General features: G+C 40.1%; 1 protein-coding gene and 1 pseudogene across 1 annotated transcript in view; one reads left to right on the forward strand and one right to left on the reverse strand.

Moving 5' to 3' along the window:
* LOC110288502 (solute carrier organic anion transporter family member 1A6) overlaps positions 1-17957 on the forward strand; it is a 71372-nt gene that overhangs the window by 28178 nt on the left and 25237 nt on the right. Inside the window, exons 6-7 of the mRNA XM_085839804.1 lie at positions 8471-8569; positions 11856-12077. Of these exons, the coding sequence (XP_085695930.1) occupies positions 8471-8569; positions 11856-12077 (321 nt within the window). The remainder of the gene's footprint in view (positions 1-8470; positions 8570-11855; positions 12078-17957) is intronic.
* LOC110288012 (sorbitol dehydrogenase pseudogene) lies at positions 9900-11480 on the reverse strand (annotated as a pseudogene).

Below are 17957 nucleotides of genomic sequence, written 5' to 3' on the forward strand. Positions count from 1 at the left end.
TTTTAAAGGATAATAACAGAAAAAAACCAATACAAGAACAGAAACAAAGGCCTAGAAAAAGCAAGAAAGTAATCCTTCAACAAACCAAAAAGAAGACAGCCACAAGAACAGAATGCCAACTCTAACAACAAAAATAGGAAGGAACAATTACTTTTCGTTAATATCTCTTAATATCAATGGACTCAATTCCCCAATAAAAAGACATAAGCTAACAGACTGGCTACACAAACAGGACCCAACATTTTGCTGCTTACAGGAAACCTATCTCAGGGAAAAAGACAGACACTACCTCAGAATGAAAGGCTGGAAAACAATTTTCCAAGCAAATGGTCTGAAGAAACAAGCTGAAGTAGCCATTCTAATATCTAAAAAAATCGACTTCCAACCCAAAGTTATCAAGAAAGACAAGGTGGGGCACTTCATATTCATCAAAGTTAAAATCTTCCAAGTGGAACTCTCAATTCTGAATATCTATGCTCCAAATGCAAGGGCAGCCACATTCATTAAAAAAAAACTTAGTAAAGCTCAAAGCACACATTGCAGCTCACACAATAATAGTGGAAGACTTCAATACAACACTTTCATCAATGGACAGATCATGGAAACAGAAACTAAACAGGGACACAGGGAAACTAACAGAAGTTATGAAACAAATGGACTTAACAGATATCTACAGAAAATTTTATCCTAAAACAAAAGGATATACCTTCTTCTCAGCACATCATGGTACCTTCTCCAAATTTGACCATATAATTGGTCAAAAAACAGGTTTTAACAAATACAAAAATATTGAAATTGTCCCATGCATCCTATCAGATCACCATGGATTAAGGCTGATCTTCAATAACAACATAAATAATAGAAAGCCAACATTCACGTGGAAACTGAACAACACTCTTCTAAATGATACCTTGGTCAAGGAAGGAATAAAGAAAGAAATTAAAGACTTTTTTGAGTTTAATGAAAATGAAGCCACAACATACCCAAACTTATGGGACACAATGAAAGCATTTCTAAGAGGAAAACTCAAAGCTCTGAGTGCTTCCAAAAAGAAACTAGAGAGTGCACACAGTAGCAGTTTAACAGCAAATCTAAAAGCTCTAGAACAACAGGAAGCAAATTCACCCAAGAGGAGTAGACGGCAGGAAATAATCAAACTCAGCAGTGAAATCAACCAAGTGGAAACAAGAACTATTCAAAGAATCAACCAACCAAGGAGCTGGTTCTTTGAGAAAATCAATAAGATAGATAAACACTTAGCCAGAGTCATTAGAAGATACAGGGACAGCATCCTAATTAACAAAATCAGAAATGAAAAGGGAGACATAACAACAGATGCTGAAGAAATCCAAAACACCATCAGATCCTTCTACAAAACGCTATACTCAACAAAACTGGAAAACCTGGATGAAGTGGAGAAATTTCTAGACAGATAAATGGTACCAAATTACATCAGGATTAGGTAATGATCTAAACATTCCTATATCCCCTAAAGAAATAGAAGCAGTCATTAATAGTCTCCAAACCAAAAAGCCCAGGAGCAGATGGGTTAAGTGCAGAATTCTATCAGACCTTCAAAGAAGATCTAATCGCAGTTCTTCTCAAACTATTCCACAAAATAGAAGCAGAAGGTACTCTACCCAATTCATTCTATGAAGCCACAATAACTCTGATACCTAAACCACGGAAAGACCCAACAAAGATAGAGAACTTCAGACCAGTTTTCCTTATGAATATCGATGCAAAAATACTCAATAAAATTCTCACTAACCGAATCCAAGAACACATCAAAACATTCATCCATCCTGACCAAGACGGTTTCAATCCAGGGATGCAGGGATGGTTTAACATACGGAAATCCATCAATGTAATCCACTATATGACTAACTCAAACACAAAAACCACATTATCATCTTGTTAGATGCTGAAAAAGCATTTGACAAAACCCAACACCCATTCATGATAAAAATCCTGGAAAGATCAGGAATTCAAGGCCTGTACCTAAACATGATAAAAGCAATCTACAGCAAACCAGTAGCTAACATCAAAGTAAATGGTGAGAAGCTGGAAGCAATCCCACTAAAATCAGGGACTAGACAATGCAATCCACTTTCTCCCTACCTATTCAACATTGTACTTGAATTCCTAGCCAGAGTAATTTGACAACAAAGGGAGATCAAGGGGATACAAATTGGAAAGGAAGAAGTCAAAATATCACTTTTTGCAGATGATATGATTACATATATATATATATATATATATATATATATATAACCCTAAAAATTCCACTAGAGAGCTTCTAAACCTGATAAACAGATTCAGTGAAGTAGCTGGATATAAAATTAACTTAAGTCAATGGCCTTTCTCTACACAAAGAATAAACAGGCTGAGAAAGAAATTAGGGAAACAACACCTTGCACAATAGTCACAAATAATATAAAATACCTTGGCGGACTCTAACTAAGGAAGTGAAAGATCTGTATGATAAGAACTTCAAGTCTCTGAAGAAAGAAATCAAAGATCTCAGAAGATGGAAACATCTCCCATGCTCATGGATTGGCAGGATCAATATAGTAAAAATGGCTATCTTGCCAATAGCAATCTACAGATTCAATGCAATCCCCATCAATTTCCAACTCAATTCTTCAACAAAGTAGAAAGGGCAATCTGAAAATTTATCTGGAATAACAAAAAACTTAGGATAGCAAAAACTCTTCTCAAGGATAAAAGAACCTCTGAGGGAATCACCATGCCCTACCTAAAGTTGTACTACAGAGCAATTGTGATAAAAACTGCATGGTACTGGTATAGCGACAGACAAGTAGACCAATGGAATAGAATTGAAGACCTGGAGATGAACCCACACACCTATGGTCACTTGATCTTTGACAAGGGAGCTAAAACCATGCAGTGGAAAAAAGACAGCATTTTTCAACAAATGGTGCTGGCACAACTGGTGGTTATCATGTATAAGAATGCGAATTGATCCATTCCTATCTCCTTGTACTAAGGCAAAATCTAAGTGGATCAAGGAACTCCACATAAAACCAGAGACACTGAAACTTATAGAGGAGAAAGTGGGGAAAAGCCTGGAAGATATGGGCACAGGGGAAAAATTCCTGAATAGAACAGCAATGGTTTGTGCTGTAAGATTGAGAATTTACAAATGGGACCTCCTAAAATTGCAAAGCTTCTGTAAGACAAAAGACACCGTCAATAAGACAAAAAGGCCACCTACAGATTGGGAAAGCACCTTTACCTATCCTAAATTAGATAGGGGACTAATGTCCAATATATACAAAGAGCTCAAGAAGGTGGACACCAGAAATTCAAATAACCCCATTAAAAATGGGGCTGAGCTAAATAAAGAATTCTTACGTGAGGAATACTGAATGGCTGAGAAGCACCTGAAAAAATGTTCAGCATCCTTAATCATCAGTGAAATGGAAATCAAAATAACCCTGAGAATCCACCTCACACCAGTCAGAATGGCTAAGATCAAAAACTCAGGTCACAGCAGATGTTGGCGAGGATGTGGAGAAAGAGGAACACTCCTTATTGTTGGTGGGATTGAAATCTTGTATATCTACTCTGGAAATCAGTCTGGTGGTTCCTCAGAAAATTGAACATACTACTACTGGAGGATCCAGCATTACCTCTCCTGGGCTTATATCCAGGAGATGTTGCAACAGGTAAGAAGGACACATGCCTCACTATGTTCATAGCAGCTTTATTTATAATAGCCAGAAGCTGGAAAGAACCCAGATGCCCCTCAACAGAGGAATGGATACAGAAAATGTGGCACATTTACACATTGGAATACTACTCATCTATTAAAAAGAATGAATTTATGAAATTCTTAGGCAAATGGTTGGACCTGGAAGGCATCATCCTGAGTGAGTTAACCCAAATACAAAAGAACTCAAATGATATGTACTCACTGATAAGTGGATATTAGCCCAGAAACTTTTAATACCCAAGATACAAGATACAATCTGCCAAACACATGGAACTGAAGAAGAAGGAAGACCAAAATGTGGACACTTTGCCCCGTCTTAGAATTGGGAACAAAACACCCATGGAAGGAGTTACAGAGACAAAATTTGGAGCTGAGACTAAAGGATGGACCATCTAGATACTGTCATACCCGGGGATCCATCCCATATTAAGCCTCCAAAAGCTGACAGCATTGTATACACTAGCAAGATTTTGCTGAAAGGACCCTGATATAGCTGTCTCTTGTGAGGCTACGCTGGGGCCTAGCAAACACAGAAGTGGATGCTCACAGTCAGCTATTGGATGGATCACAGGGCTCCAAGTGGAGGAGCTAGAGCAAGTACCCAAGGAGCTAAAGGGATCTGCAACCCTATAGGTGGAACAATAATATGAACTAACCAGTACCCTCCCCCCCAGCTCATGTCTGTAGCTGCATATCTATCAGAAGATGGCCTAGTTGGCCATCATTTGAAAGAGAGGCCCATTGGTCTTGAAAACTTTATAATCCTCAGTACAGGGTAATGCCAGGGCAAAGAAGTGGGAGTGGGGGCTATAGGGGAGGAATTGGGGGACTTTTGGGATAGCATTTGAAATGTAAATGAAGAAAATACCTAATTAAAAAAAAACAAGCCTATACTCAAGAAAATTGGAAAATGTAGATTAAGTAGATGATTTTTTGAGACAGGAAACACATATTGAATCTAAATTAAGATCAGTTAAACTATCTAAACAGTCCTATAACCCATAAGGCAATATAAGCACTATTTAAAAACCTCCCAACCAAAAGCCAAACAAACAAAACCAAACAAACAAAAAAACCAATCAACCAACCACCACCACCAACAACAAAAAACTCAGTTGCAGATGGTTTTAGTGCAAAAATTGTACCAGACTTTTAAAGAAAAGCTAACACCAATTCTCTTTAAACTATTCCCCAAGATAGAAAGAGAAGGAACACAACCCAATTCATTCTATGAGGCCACAGTTACTCTATTACCCAAACCAGCCAAAGATCCAGGAGTGAAAGAGCACTTCAGACCACTTTGACTTATGAACACCTACACAAATTCCTCAATAAAATTCTTGTAAATGGATTGCAGGAACACATCAAGACATCATTCACCACAATCAAGTATGCTTCATTTCGGGGATGCAGGGATGGTTCAATATACAAAAATTAATCAATGTTATTCACTATATAAACAACCTTAAAGGACAAAAATCACATGATCATCTCAGTAGATACTGAAAAAGCCTTCAACAAAATCCAACACTCCTTTATGATAAAAATCTGGGAAAGATCAGGAATTCAAGGTGCATACCTAAGTATAATAAAATCAATATACAGCAGGCTAATAGCTAACATCATATTAAAATGAGAGAAAATTGATGCAGTCCCACTACAATCAGGGACAAGACATGGTTGCCCACTCTCTTCCTATCTATTCAATATAGTACTTAAAGTTATAGCTATAGCAATAAGACAACCAAAGGAGAACAAGGAGATACAAATTAGAAAGAAAGATTTCAAAGTATTACTATTTGGGGGTCACAGTATACGTAAACAACCCCAAAAATTCTACCAGAGAACTCCTACACCTGATAGCTTCAGCAAAGTGGCTGGATATAAAATTAACTCAAACAAATTATCAGCTCTCCTTTAGACAAATGATAAATGGGCCAAGAAAGAAATTAGGGAAATGACATCCTTCACAATAGCCACTAATAGTAAAAAATATCTTGGTCTAGCTCTAACCAAGCACATGAAAGATCTATATGACAAAAACTTCAAGTTCCTGAAGAAAGAAATGAAGCAAACCTCAGAAGATGGAAAGATATTCCATGCTCATAGATAGGTAAGATTAACATAATGAAAATAACCATCTTACCAAATGCAATCTACAGATTCAATGCAATCTCCATCAAAATGCCAACACAATTCTTTACAGACATGGAAAGAGCAATTCTCAACTTCATATGGAAAAACAAAAAGTCCAGAATAGCCCAATAAATTCTGAATAATAAAAGAACTTCTGGAGGAATCACCATCTCTGCTTTTCAGCTGTACTAAACAGCAATAGTTATAAAAAACACATGGTATAGAAATAGGGTGATCAATGGAATAGAAATGAAGAACCAGAAACAAAGCCACACACACACACACACACACACACACACACACACACACACACACATATATATGTTCTTGATGTTTGACAAAGAACCTAAAAGCATTCAGTAGAAAAAAGTGAAAGCATCTACAACAAATGGCTCTGGTTGTACTGGCAATGCCCCTGTAGGAGAACATAAAGTGATCCACATTTATCACCCTGTACAAAGCTGAATCTCAAGTGGATACATTGGCTTTAATACAAGATAAAGTGCAAAATACACTTGAACTCATTGGCATAGGAGAAAAATCTCCTGAGCAGAACTCTAATGACTCAGGCTCTAAGATCAACAATTGACAAACAGGACCTCTTCACACTGAAAAGCTTCTGTAAGGTAAAAAGACATTGTCAATAGGATAAACCAACAACTTACAGATTGGGAAAAGATCTTCAGTAACCCTACATCTGACAGAGTGCTAATATCTAAAATATATAAAGGACTCACAAAGTCAGATTCTAAAACACCAAATAACTCAATTAAAACATGGGTTGCAGAAATAAACAGAGAATTTTCAACAGAGGAATCTTGAATGGCTGAGAATCACCTAAAGACATGCTTAATATCCTTAGTCATCAGGGAAATGTAAATCAGAACAACCCTGAGATTCTTTCTTACACCAATCAGAATGGCTAAGACCAAAATCTCAAGCAACAGTATGTGCTGGTAAAGATGTGCAGGAAGGGGAACACTCCTCCCTTGCTGGTAGTATTGCAAACCTGAAGATCCAGGTCTACTGTTCCTGGGCATCCAAATGATGCCCCACCATACCATAAGGACGTATGTTCTACTATGTTCATAAAAGCCTTATTTGTAATAGCCAGAAACTAAGCAATCCTGCTGTCCCTGAACCAAAGAATGTATACAGCAAAAGTGATTCATATACACAATGGAATTCTAGTCAGCTATGAAAAATGAGGACATGATGAATTTTGCAGGCAAATGGATGGAACTAGAAAATATCATCCTGAGTGAGGTAACCCAGACCTAAAATGACATGCATGGTATGTACTCAGTGATAAGTGGATATTAGCCAAAAAAATACAGACTACCTGTGATACACCGAACAGACCTAATGAAATTAAACAAGAAGGAAGGCCTAAGTGAGGAAGCTTAAATCCCACTGAGAAGGGGAACAACCTAGTCATGTGAGATAGAGGGAGGGAGGGACCTTGGTGGAAGAAGGGATGGGGAGGGGAATAGGGGGACCAGATAAAGTTTGGGGAGAAACAGGATAGATGCCCAGAAGGCCAGGAGAATGAATGGAAATCTGCAGCTGCTGGCAGTGGGGGTTGAGGGGAATCTCTAGGAAGTCTCAGTGACCTGGGATGGAGGAGGCTTCCAGGACTTGTCTGAGGCTCTCAGCACACATGTAGCACTTGTCTGTCCTCAGTAGGAGAGGATGTGCCTAGTCCTGTAGAGGCTTGATGCCCCAGGGTAGGAGGATACTGTCAGGTAGCATGCAAAGGGGAGGGGGAAGGGCGAAAAACTCTGCAAGGGGGGAGGTCAGGATCATGGTCAACATTTGGGCTGCAAATAAATAAAATAATTAATTAAAAAAAACCCTCAAAACAACAACAAAAGCATCTTGCCTGAATTAGTTTGAGACCAGGCAGTGTTAGTCGATTAAAAGCCAAGAGAAGCCTTTTTGAGTAAGTCGGCCTGTGGAGGAGTGTAGGGCATAGCATGTGAACTGAACCAGTTAGTGAGTGTTCAGAAAGAGTTAGAAAGTCTTGCATCTCCACATCCGAGGAAACAAAGCAAAGTTGATGCAGTGTGGAGAGAACTTCATTGTGACTTTCCTTTCAGGTAATTCTAGGTTGTGTCAAGTTGACAATGAAAGGGAGCCATCACGGAAACCCTCTGAAAACATACTACAGAAGCATCAAAGGACTTTGTTCAAATCATGGCTTTGTTGGGTAGTATAGTCTTTGGCCTTATCTCAGCTTAAAAGAAAATTTGAACTGTAGCTTTAAGTAATGAAGTTTCCGTGTCAATCATCCTTTCTTTCATTTTAATTAATACCTGAGTTAATGGTTTGTGAAGAGAAAGGATTCACTTGGCTCACATCTTTGGGGCTTTGGGTCTATGTCACTGGGCTGTGTGGTTTGGAGGCCTGTTATGAGGAATCTCATTATGGTGGAAATGTGCATGAAGTATAATTTCTTTATATGTTGAATATATAAAAATATCTGAGGTAGCTCAATGGTAGAACACTTGTTAGCCTTTTGGATGAGATGCCCAGCTCTATAAACTAAGGGGAAGAAATCTGATTATGTAATGACCTATCTTTGTTTGCTTCCAGGAATTTTAGAAGTTGGGAAGATGATTGGCCCAATACTTGGATATTTGATGGGACCTTTCTGTGCAACCATTTATGTAGACACAGGGTCTGTGAATACAGGTAACACAGTGAATTTTATTTATAAAGTCCAGTTCCCAGAGTGTGAGAGAATACTCTGGAATGCTAAATGAATGTCTCTTTTGATAAATTAATTATCACCATTTACAGATGGCAGACCTAATGGCGGCAGAGGTAAGGGTGAAATGCCATATTCTGATTCAAAATTCTTCATCCCCTTCTATGTTTCAGCCATACTATTGGTTTTAAAATTTTGCTTACATAGAATTTATTATGTGAAGCAGTTGGAGAAAGCTCAGGTTTTGGCCATGATCTTCTCCAGCAGTCTCCCTCCCCCCCCCCAACATATCCCCAATGCATAGCTGAAGAGGTGAATTACAGACCCAGCCCAAGTTGCATCATAGTTACTGTGTACTTCTTGATTATTTTAAGATCACAAAGGATGTGTTTTGGACCCAAATGTTATAAAGAAAAGCCCTATGATGAAATTATGCTCTGTGATACCCATTTGACAGATATCAGCAGCCTTACCCAGCTGGGGGGGGGGCATTTTCTGATAGCCAGAACTGAGTGGAATGGGAAAATAATTGCCTGTGAGTGAGCCTGGGAGAGGAGTCTAATCCTTTGAGTGGGAAACACAAGCCCTCCTGTGGCCCTCTTATATGAGTTAGGCAGGATTTAAAATCTTTGGGTGGAAGTCTCCTGGTTGCCTAGCAACCGGTACTGCTCCTGTTCATACTTGAGCAGTGTTGGGTAGGGTGGGCTTCCACTTTGCAAATGTAAGGACAGAATACTTAGGAGCTGAGGCAGAGGTGGTCTTTGGGCAGAGCTGAGTGCCCATATTCTTTCCACATCGGAGGGAAGCTAGCGTACCTCATCTGCGATTTGCCTTATTCTTCCCATCAGTTCCTTGCCTGAAGGATCCAGAAGGCAAGTTCCTTTTCTTATTACCCTCAAATTAAATGACACTTAGCTTGACCCAAAGATCAGCCCTGGGGCCACTTCCATGTTAATGAAGCTGCTTCTTCATAAGTCAGCCCCACTCCCTGGCAGGCACAGTGGAACATGGACAAAGGCATGCTCTGTCTCCTCATTCAAAGAAGAAGGTACTAGAGAAAGGGCATTTCCAGGACCTATCTGCCAGACTCTTTGTGCTAGACTTTCCTCAGTATAAGCATCTCATTCTGGCTACAAGGTCCCCCAAGGTGTCTCTGCTTGTGTCTTTAAGACACACCAACTATATATAAGACTCTCGGCTTATAGTTTACTATTTTTACCATTCAAAAGGAAGTTCTGCATTAACGGCCTCCCCTTCTAGCCATTTAGTCCTTAGATGCTAGAGAGTGGGCTGAGGGCATAGATCAATTCACATCTAGGGGTTCTGGTCATTGTGGTCATACTAGATCGTAACTTTCAGCCCCACTCCCTTTTTGGCTGTTTCAAAGGCTTATCCAGCCTTTTCCAGAGGGAATCTGTGGGTAACTAAGGGTTTTACATTCAAAGTCTTCAATGTAAGCATGAAAATTGGCCGCGGGTTGCAGTATCGAAACACACCTTTGATATTCACCTCCCGCATGGCTGCATGGACTAGGAGTAAATTGATCATCACCATTCCCACAATCACCAAGGTTCCACCAGAGTGAGTGGCATAGATGCCCGTCTAGATGGAGGACTGTGCTCCTGTGCATTCAATGGTGATCTCTGGCTTGCCCCCCAGCAGACTTTCCGCCTTACTGGCAATTTCTTGAGGGGTCTCTTTGGCAACTTGGATGGTAAAGTCTGCCCCAACTTCCTTGGCTTTAGTTAACCAAGCAGCAGATAGTTCAGTCACCACCATTTGAGCAGCTCCAACTGCTTTGGACATAAGCAAAATGACTATCCCAGCTGTCTCAGCTTCACACACGAGGACCTTGTTTCCTAGGGAAACTGAACCTGGACAGCAGGCATAGATCCCCACAGAGATAGAGGCTCAGTTAGGGTCCCTTCTTTAAAGGTGGTACAGTCAGGAAGCTTGTAGCAGAAGTCAGCACTGTGCTTGTAGAAGCAGCAGAGGTTCCCATCATTCGGGGTTGTGGTCTGGAAGAAGACTGATGGCGTCAGATTGTATCAGCCAATCTTGAAGTACTCATCTACTTCTTGGGGAATTCCAGGCTCAATGGCAACCTGATTTCCTGGTTTTAGTTGTTTCACCAACGCTCCTACTTTTGTGACTGTTCCAACAGCCTCATGCCCAAGCACCACTGGCTTTTTCAACAACAAAATCCCCAATTCAGCCATGCTCCCAGGAGTGAATATCTGAGAGCCACAGATCCCCCACCGGATGCATCTTTAGTACCACATCATTTGGGCCCAGCTCAGGGATTGGGCAGTTCTCCAGGTGAATTGTCTCTAGGTCTGTGCATCACCAGGGACAGGTGCTCCCTGTTAGTTGTAGCTGCCCTGTTGCTCTTTTTAAAGGCATTTTTTTATTAGATATTTTCTTTATTTACATTTCAAATGCTATCCCCAAAGCCCTGTTGCTCTCTTGCTTCGAGGTGTCAGCTGGATCCAGCTGGGAGCTGGTCTACATAGTGATTTTTATTCAATGAGACAGTCAGTATGGATAATAAAACAATTTTTAGTTATATGATGAGTAACAAATTATAAAGGTTTCACATGACAAGTGAAAATACTCATTTACTACTGGAAAATATACACAAAATGAAAATAATAATTGGATAACATGTATTTTATTAACTCTGTCTGTGTGTCTGTGTGTGTCCACTGTGTGTGTTGGTACCTGACAGTCAGAAGAGGGTGTCAGATCTCCTGAAATCAAAGTTACAGGAATTGTGAGTTTTCAAGTGGCTTCTGGGAATAGAATTCAGGACCTCTGTAAGATCAACAACAACTGTTTAGCCACTTAACTGTCAGTTCAGCCTCCTTCCTCATTCACCATGATGTTTTGAGACATGACTACATCAGGTTAAAGCTAGTTGCTTAAATGTGTCTCAACTGTTGTTTAAGTCTTTTTGAGATGTAGTTTTAAATATTTCTTCATGCAGTACTTCAGAACCTCTTCTTCATACTTAGTTTTAACTTTGCTCAGTCAATCAACCTCAGACACTTTTTCTAATGGTCTGAATTATCCCAGTGGGTTTGGCGATGCCAGTAATCCCAGCATTAAGAAGCAGAGGCAGAGGATCACAAGTTCAAGGTCCAAACAAGAACAAGAATACATCATATATAAAGTTTAATGCTCAGATTGATTCATGATGTGGAATAATTTTCTACAGTTCACACAGGAAAGAATGATGCAAGCTAATGCAATATCTGTATTTCTTTACAGATGACCTGACCATAACTCCCGAAGATACACGCTGGGTCGGTGCTTGGTGGATTGGCTTTTTGGTCTGTGCAGGAGTGAATATCCTGACCAGCATCCCCTTTTTCTTCTTTCCAAAAACACTCCCAAAGGAAGGAGTACAGGATAATGGGGATGGAACTAAAAATGCCAAAGAGGAGAAGCACAGAAACAAGGCTAAGGAGGAAAACCGAGGAATCACTAAAGGCAAACATGGAAACTTTAAACTCTGTTTGGTTTAGATGGGTCTGTGGTCAGTGGGCACTTGTCACTTGTGCTGAGATAAGACAGCTTGTCGGTAACCATCACTACTCAGTTGTTTTAATTGTCTTCTACAGCCACTACGTAGAAACGACTGACATGAGAGGGAACCTGACTTACATGACTTACCTCAGATTTGACTCTTAAAAGTTCAAGTTAGTCTGAGTCTGAACACTCAACCAGCAAATATATTTCCCTATTCATTTTAGCTTATTATTTAGAGAAAATATTGCTCCAAGTGAAAAGCATGAGTAAACCAGAAATTCAAGATAAAGATAAAAATCTGTTTGATAACGAAAATGTTAGTTTAGTTGTGAGCATCCCTGAAGTCAAGGCTTAAAGAGAAAACATGACAGATGAAATAATCCTCTATATAAAGGTCTGTGATAGTTTACAGGACAATTGTTCCCTTAGAACAGACTGTTTTACACCAAGCAGGAATGTTATTAACCAACAGTGTAGAGTAGAGAGCTTCTGTGAGACGCTAAGGTGGGACAGCAGAGTGTTCAACACTGCACATTCTTAAAACTTGCCACTGCTTTCACAGTTGTGTGTGTTGAGGCCTGTGCAGTCTTCTTGCGAGATAAAGGCTAGTCTTATAAGTGTATAGTTAGGAGATGGGAGTGGCTAGTGCTTTACCTATCAAATGAGGGTAAGAGGGCATTATATTCCTGGGTTTGTGTGTTGTTCTGGCACAGACTCCTGTGGGGAGCACTTTATGAGTGATATGGCTATTTCCACCTTCACACACAGCCCCCAACACCTGTGTGCATGGAATGCCTTAAACACTATAGGCCAAGTCCAGGGAGTCAGTGCGCAGGTGTGAACATTCTTAGAATGATTGTCATGGAATCTCCTGAAAGGGCAAATGCTGTCTTGGGAGACATTGTGATCTGCCAGAGCAACCTAAATTTCAAAACTAGGAAAGAGCCGAGCAGAGAATAAGGCACACTGACAGTAGCTGTGAACTGTGGAGACTCATTGAAGAGGACAGGGATGCCCACAAACATGTGAATTCGAAAGTTCCCAGGAATACAGACAGGAACCGCCTCAATCATGAAGATTGGTTTGCCACTGGAGTTCCTTTGCTTTTATTAAACTGTCCTGCCCCTACTTCTAAGGGGTCTCTTTTGGATACTTTTATCTCAATGAAATTATAGGCAGTTTATGGTGGATACTATAAAATTAGAATATAAGGCAATCACTACGAAGGCATGAAAAGGAAAGAAACTAATAAGTGCACATTTCAGCCAAATTATACTCAGTTACCCTCAGTACGTTTCCTAGAGAAAGGCTCTAAACAGGACTCTCAGCTTCTTTTTTCTAAAATTAATTAGTTATTTTTTACACTTCATATTTTATCCTCCCATTCACCCTCTGACTGTTCCACATCCCATACCTCCTCCCCACTGTGCCCTGTCTCCATGTGGATGTCAGAATCCCTGACCCCACCTGACCTCTAAACTCCCTGGGGTCTCCAGTCTCTTGAGGGTTAGGTGCATCAACTCTGAATGAACACAAACCTGGAAGTCCTCTACTGTATGTGTATGTTGGGGGTCTCATATCAGCTGGTGCATGCTGCCTGGTTGGTGGTCCAGTGTTTGAGAAATCTCAGGGGTCCAAATTAATTGAGACTGTGGTCTTCCTACAGGGTCGCCCTTCTCCTCAGTTTCTTTCAGCCTTCCCTAATTCAACAGCAGGGGTCAACTGCTTCTGTCCTTTGTTTGGGTACAAATATCTACATCTGACTCTTTCAGCTGCTTGTTGGGTCTTCTAGAGTGCAGTCATGCTAAGTCCCTTTTTGTGGGCACTCCACAGCCTCAGTAATAGTTTCAGGTCTTGGAACCTCCCCTTGAGCTGGATCCCACTTTGGGCCTGTCTCTGGACCTTCTTTTTCTCAGGCTCCTCTCCATTTCCATCCCTGTAATTCTTTCAGACAGGAACACTTATAAGTCAGAGTTGTGACTGTGGGATGGCCTGCCTGTCCCACATGTGATACCTTGTCTTTCTGCTGGAGGTAGTCTCTGTAAGTTCCCTCACCCTACTATCTGGCATTTCATCTAAGTTACCTCCCTTTGAGTCCTGAGAGTTTCTCATCTCCCAAGTCTCTGGTGCATTCTGGAGAGTCCCCCCCCCCCCCAACCTCCTACTTGGCGAGGTTGCCTGTTTCCATTCTTTCTGCCGGCACTCAGGGCTTCTGTCCTTTTATGTCACCCAATACCAGATCAGGTCCCCTCTCCTCCCCACTCATTCCTAGCCATCCACTTTCTCTCCCATGTCTCTGCTTCCCTCCCCACTTGTGATTGCTTTCTTCTCTCTCCCAAGTGGGACTGAGGCATCCTCACTTGGGCACTTTAGCTTGCTGAACTTTTTGAGTTCTGTGGAGTATATCTCAGATATTCTGTACTTTTTTTTTTTATCTAATATCCACTTATTAGTGAGTACATACCATGCATGACCTTTTGGGTCTGAGTTACCTCACTCAGGATGATAATTTTTTTGTTTCATCCAGTTGCCTGCAAAACTCAGGATGTCCTCATTCTTAAAAGATGAGTAGTATTTCATTGTGTAAATGAACCACATTTTCTATATCAATTCTTCTGTCATGGTTCATCTAGGCTGTTTCCAGCTTCTGGCTATCACAAACAAAGTTGCTATGAACATCGTGGGACATGGTATGGTGGGGAATCTTTTGGGTATATTTCCAAGAGTGGTATAGCTGGGTCTTCAGGTAGATTTATTTCCAATTTTGTGAGGAACCTCAAGATTGATTTCCAGAGTGGTTGTACTAGTTTGCAATCCTACCAGCAATGGAGGAGTGTTCCTTTTTCTCCACATCCTTTTGAACATGTGTTGTCACCTGAGGTTTTGATCTTAGCCATTCTGATTGGTATAAGGTGGAATCTCAGGGTTGTTTTGATTTTCATTTCTCTGATTGCTAAGGACTTTGAACATTTCTTTAGGTGCTTCACAGCCACTCAAGATTCCTCAGTTGTGAAATCGCAGTTTATTTCTATACCCCATTTTTTTGATTGGGTTGTCTGATTTTTTTGGTAATTATTGATTTCTTTATATATTTTGGATACCAGCCCTCTATTAAATGTGGGGTTAGTGAAGACTTCTTCCCAATCTGTAGGTTGCTGATTTGTCTTATTGACTATGTCCTTTGCCTTACAAAAGCTTTCCAGTTTAATGAGGTTCCATTTATCAATTCTTGATATTAGAGCCTGAGGAGCCATTGGTCCTCTGTGTAGGAAATTTCCCCCTGTGCCAATGAGTTCAGGGCCTTTCCCATTTTTCTGTTCTATTAGATTCAGTATATCTGGTTTTATGTTGAGTTCCTTGATCCACTTGGACTTGAGCTTTGTGCAAGATGACAAATATGGGTCTATTTTTCTACATACAGACAGTCAGTTAGACCAGCACTATTTATGAAATATGCTTTGTTTTTTCCATTGTATATTTTTGGCAATTTTGTCAAAGATCAAGTGTCTGTAAGTGTGTAGTTTTACTTCTGGATCTTTAATTCTATTCCATTGATCAATGTGTCTTTCTCTGTACCAATACCATGCAGTTTTTTATCACTAATGCTCTGTAGTAAAGATCTATTGAGGTCAAGGATAGTGATTCCCACAGCCATTCTTTTATTGTTTTTTTTTTAAATATTTTTATTAGGTATTTTCCTCAATTACATTTCCAATGCTATCCCAAAAGTCCCCCATACCCTACCCCCCACTCCCCTAACCACCCACTCCTACTCTTTGGCCCTGGCATTCCCCTGTACAGGGGCATATAAAGTTTGCACTTCCAATGGGCCTCTCTTTCCAGTGATGGTTGATTAGGCCATCTTTTGATACATAAGCAGCTAGAGTCAAGAGTTCTGGAGTACTGGTTATTTCATAATGTTGTTGCACCTATAGGGTTGCAGATCCCTTTAGCTCCTTGGATACTTTCTCTAGCTCCTCCATTAGGAGCCCTGTGATCCATCTAATAGCTGACTGTGAGCATCCACTTCTGTGTTTGCTAGGCCCTGGCATAGTCTCACAAGAGACAGCTATATCAGGGTCCTTTCAGCCAATGCTTGCTAGTGTATGCAATGGTGTCATCTTTTGGAAGCTAATTATGGGATGGATCCCTGGATATGGCAGTCTCTAGATGGTCCATCTGTTTGTCTCAGCTCCAAACTTTGACTCTGTAACTCCTTCCATGGGTGATTGTTTCCAATTCTAACAAGGGACAAAGTGACCACACTTTGGTCTTCATTTTTCTTCAGTTTCATGTGTTTTGCAAATTGTATCTTATATCTCGCTATACTAAGTTTCTGGGCTAATATCCACTTATCAGTGAGTACATATCATGTGAGTTCTTTTGTGATTGTGTTCCCTCATTCAGGATGATGCCCTCCAGGTCCAACCATTTGCCTAGGAATTTCATATTCATTCCTTTTAATAGCTGAGTAGTACTCCATTGTGAAAATGTACCACATTTTTGTATCCATTCCTCTGTTGAGGGGCATCTGGGTTCTTTCCAGCTTCTGGCTATTATAAATAAGGCTGCTATGAACATAGTTGAGCATGTCCTTCTTACTGGTTGGGACATCTTCTGGATATATGCCCAGAAGAGGTATTACGTGATTCTTCGGTAGTACTATGTCCAATTTCTGTATATTAAACCATCCCTGCATCCCTGGAAAAAAAAACCTACTTGGTCAGGATGGATGATTGTTTTAATGTATTCTTGGATTCGGTTAGCAAGAATTTTATTGAGGATTTTTGCATTAATATTCATAAGGGAATTTGGTCTAAAGTTCTCTATCTTTGTTGGATCTTTCTGTGGTTTAGGTATCAGAGTAATTGTGGCTTCATAGAATGAGTTGGGTAGAGTTCCCTCTACTTCTATTTTGTGGAATAGTTTGTGAAGAACTGGAATTAGATCTTCTTTGAAGGTCTGGGAGAACTCTGCACTAAACCCATCTGGTCCTGGGCTTTTTTTTTTTTTTTTTGGCTGGGAGACTATTTATTAGTGACTGCTTCTATTTCTTTAGGGGATATGGGACTGTTTAGATCATTAACTTGATCGTGATTTAACTTTGGTACCTGGTATCTGTCTAGAAATTTGTCCATTTCTTCCAGGTTTTCCAGTTTTGTTGAGTATAGCCTTTTGTAGAAGGGTCTGATGGTGTTTTGGATTTCTTCAGGATCTGTTGTTATGTCTCCCTTTTCATTTCTGATTTTGTTAATTAAGATGCTGTCCCTGTACCCTCTAGTGAGTCTAGCTAAGGGTTTATCTATCTTGTTGATTTTCTCAAAGAACCAACTCCTCGTTTGGTTAATTCCTTGAATAGTTCTTGTTTCTACTTGGTTGATTTCTCCCCTGAGTTTGATTATTTCCTGCAGTCTACTCCTCTTGAGTGAATTTTCTTACTTTTTTTCTAGAGCTTTTAGATGTGTTTTCAAGCTGCTAGTATTTGCTCTCTCCAGTTTCTTCTTGGAGGCACTCAGAGCTATGAGTTTCCCTCTTAGAAATGCTTTCATTGTGTCCTATAGGTTTGGGTATGTTGTGGCTTCATTTTCATTAAACTCTAAGAAGTCTTTAATTTCTTTCTTTATTCCTTTCTTGACCAAGGTATCATTGAGAAGAGTGTTGTTCAGTTTCCACGTGAATGTTGGCTTTCCATTATTTATGTTGTTATTGAAGATCAGCCTTTGTCCATGGTGGTCTGATAGAATGCATGGGACAATTTCAGTATTTTTCTATCTGTTGAGGCCTGTTTTGTGACCAATTATATGATCAATTTTGGAGAAGGTCCCATGAGGTGCTGAGAAG

The sequence above is a fragment of the Mus caroli genome, unplaced genomic scaffold (genome assembly GCF_978045245.1).
Source record: "Mus caroli unplaced genomic scaffold, Mus_caroli_1 scaffold_7, whole genome shotgun sequence".
In the NCBI taxonomy this organism is placed as follows: Eukaryota; Metazoa; Chordata; class Mammalia; order Rodentia; family Muridae; genus Mus; species Mus caroli.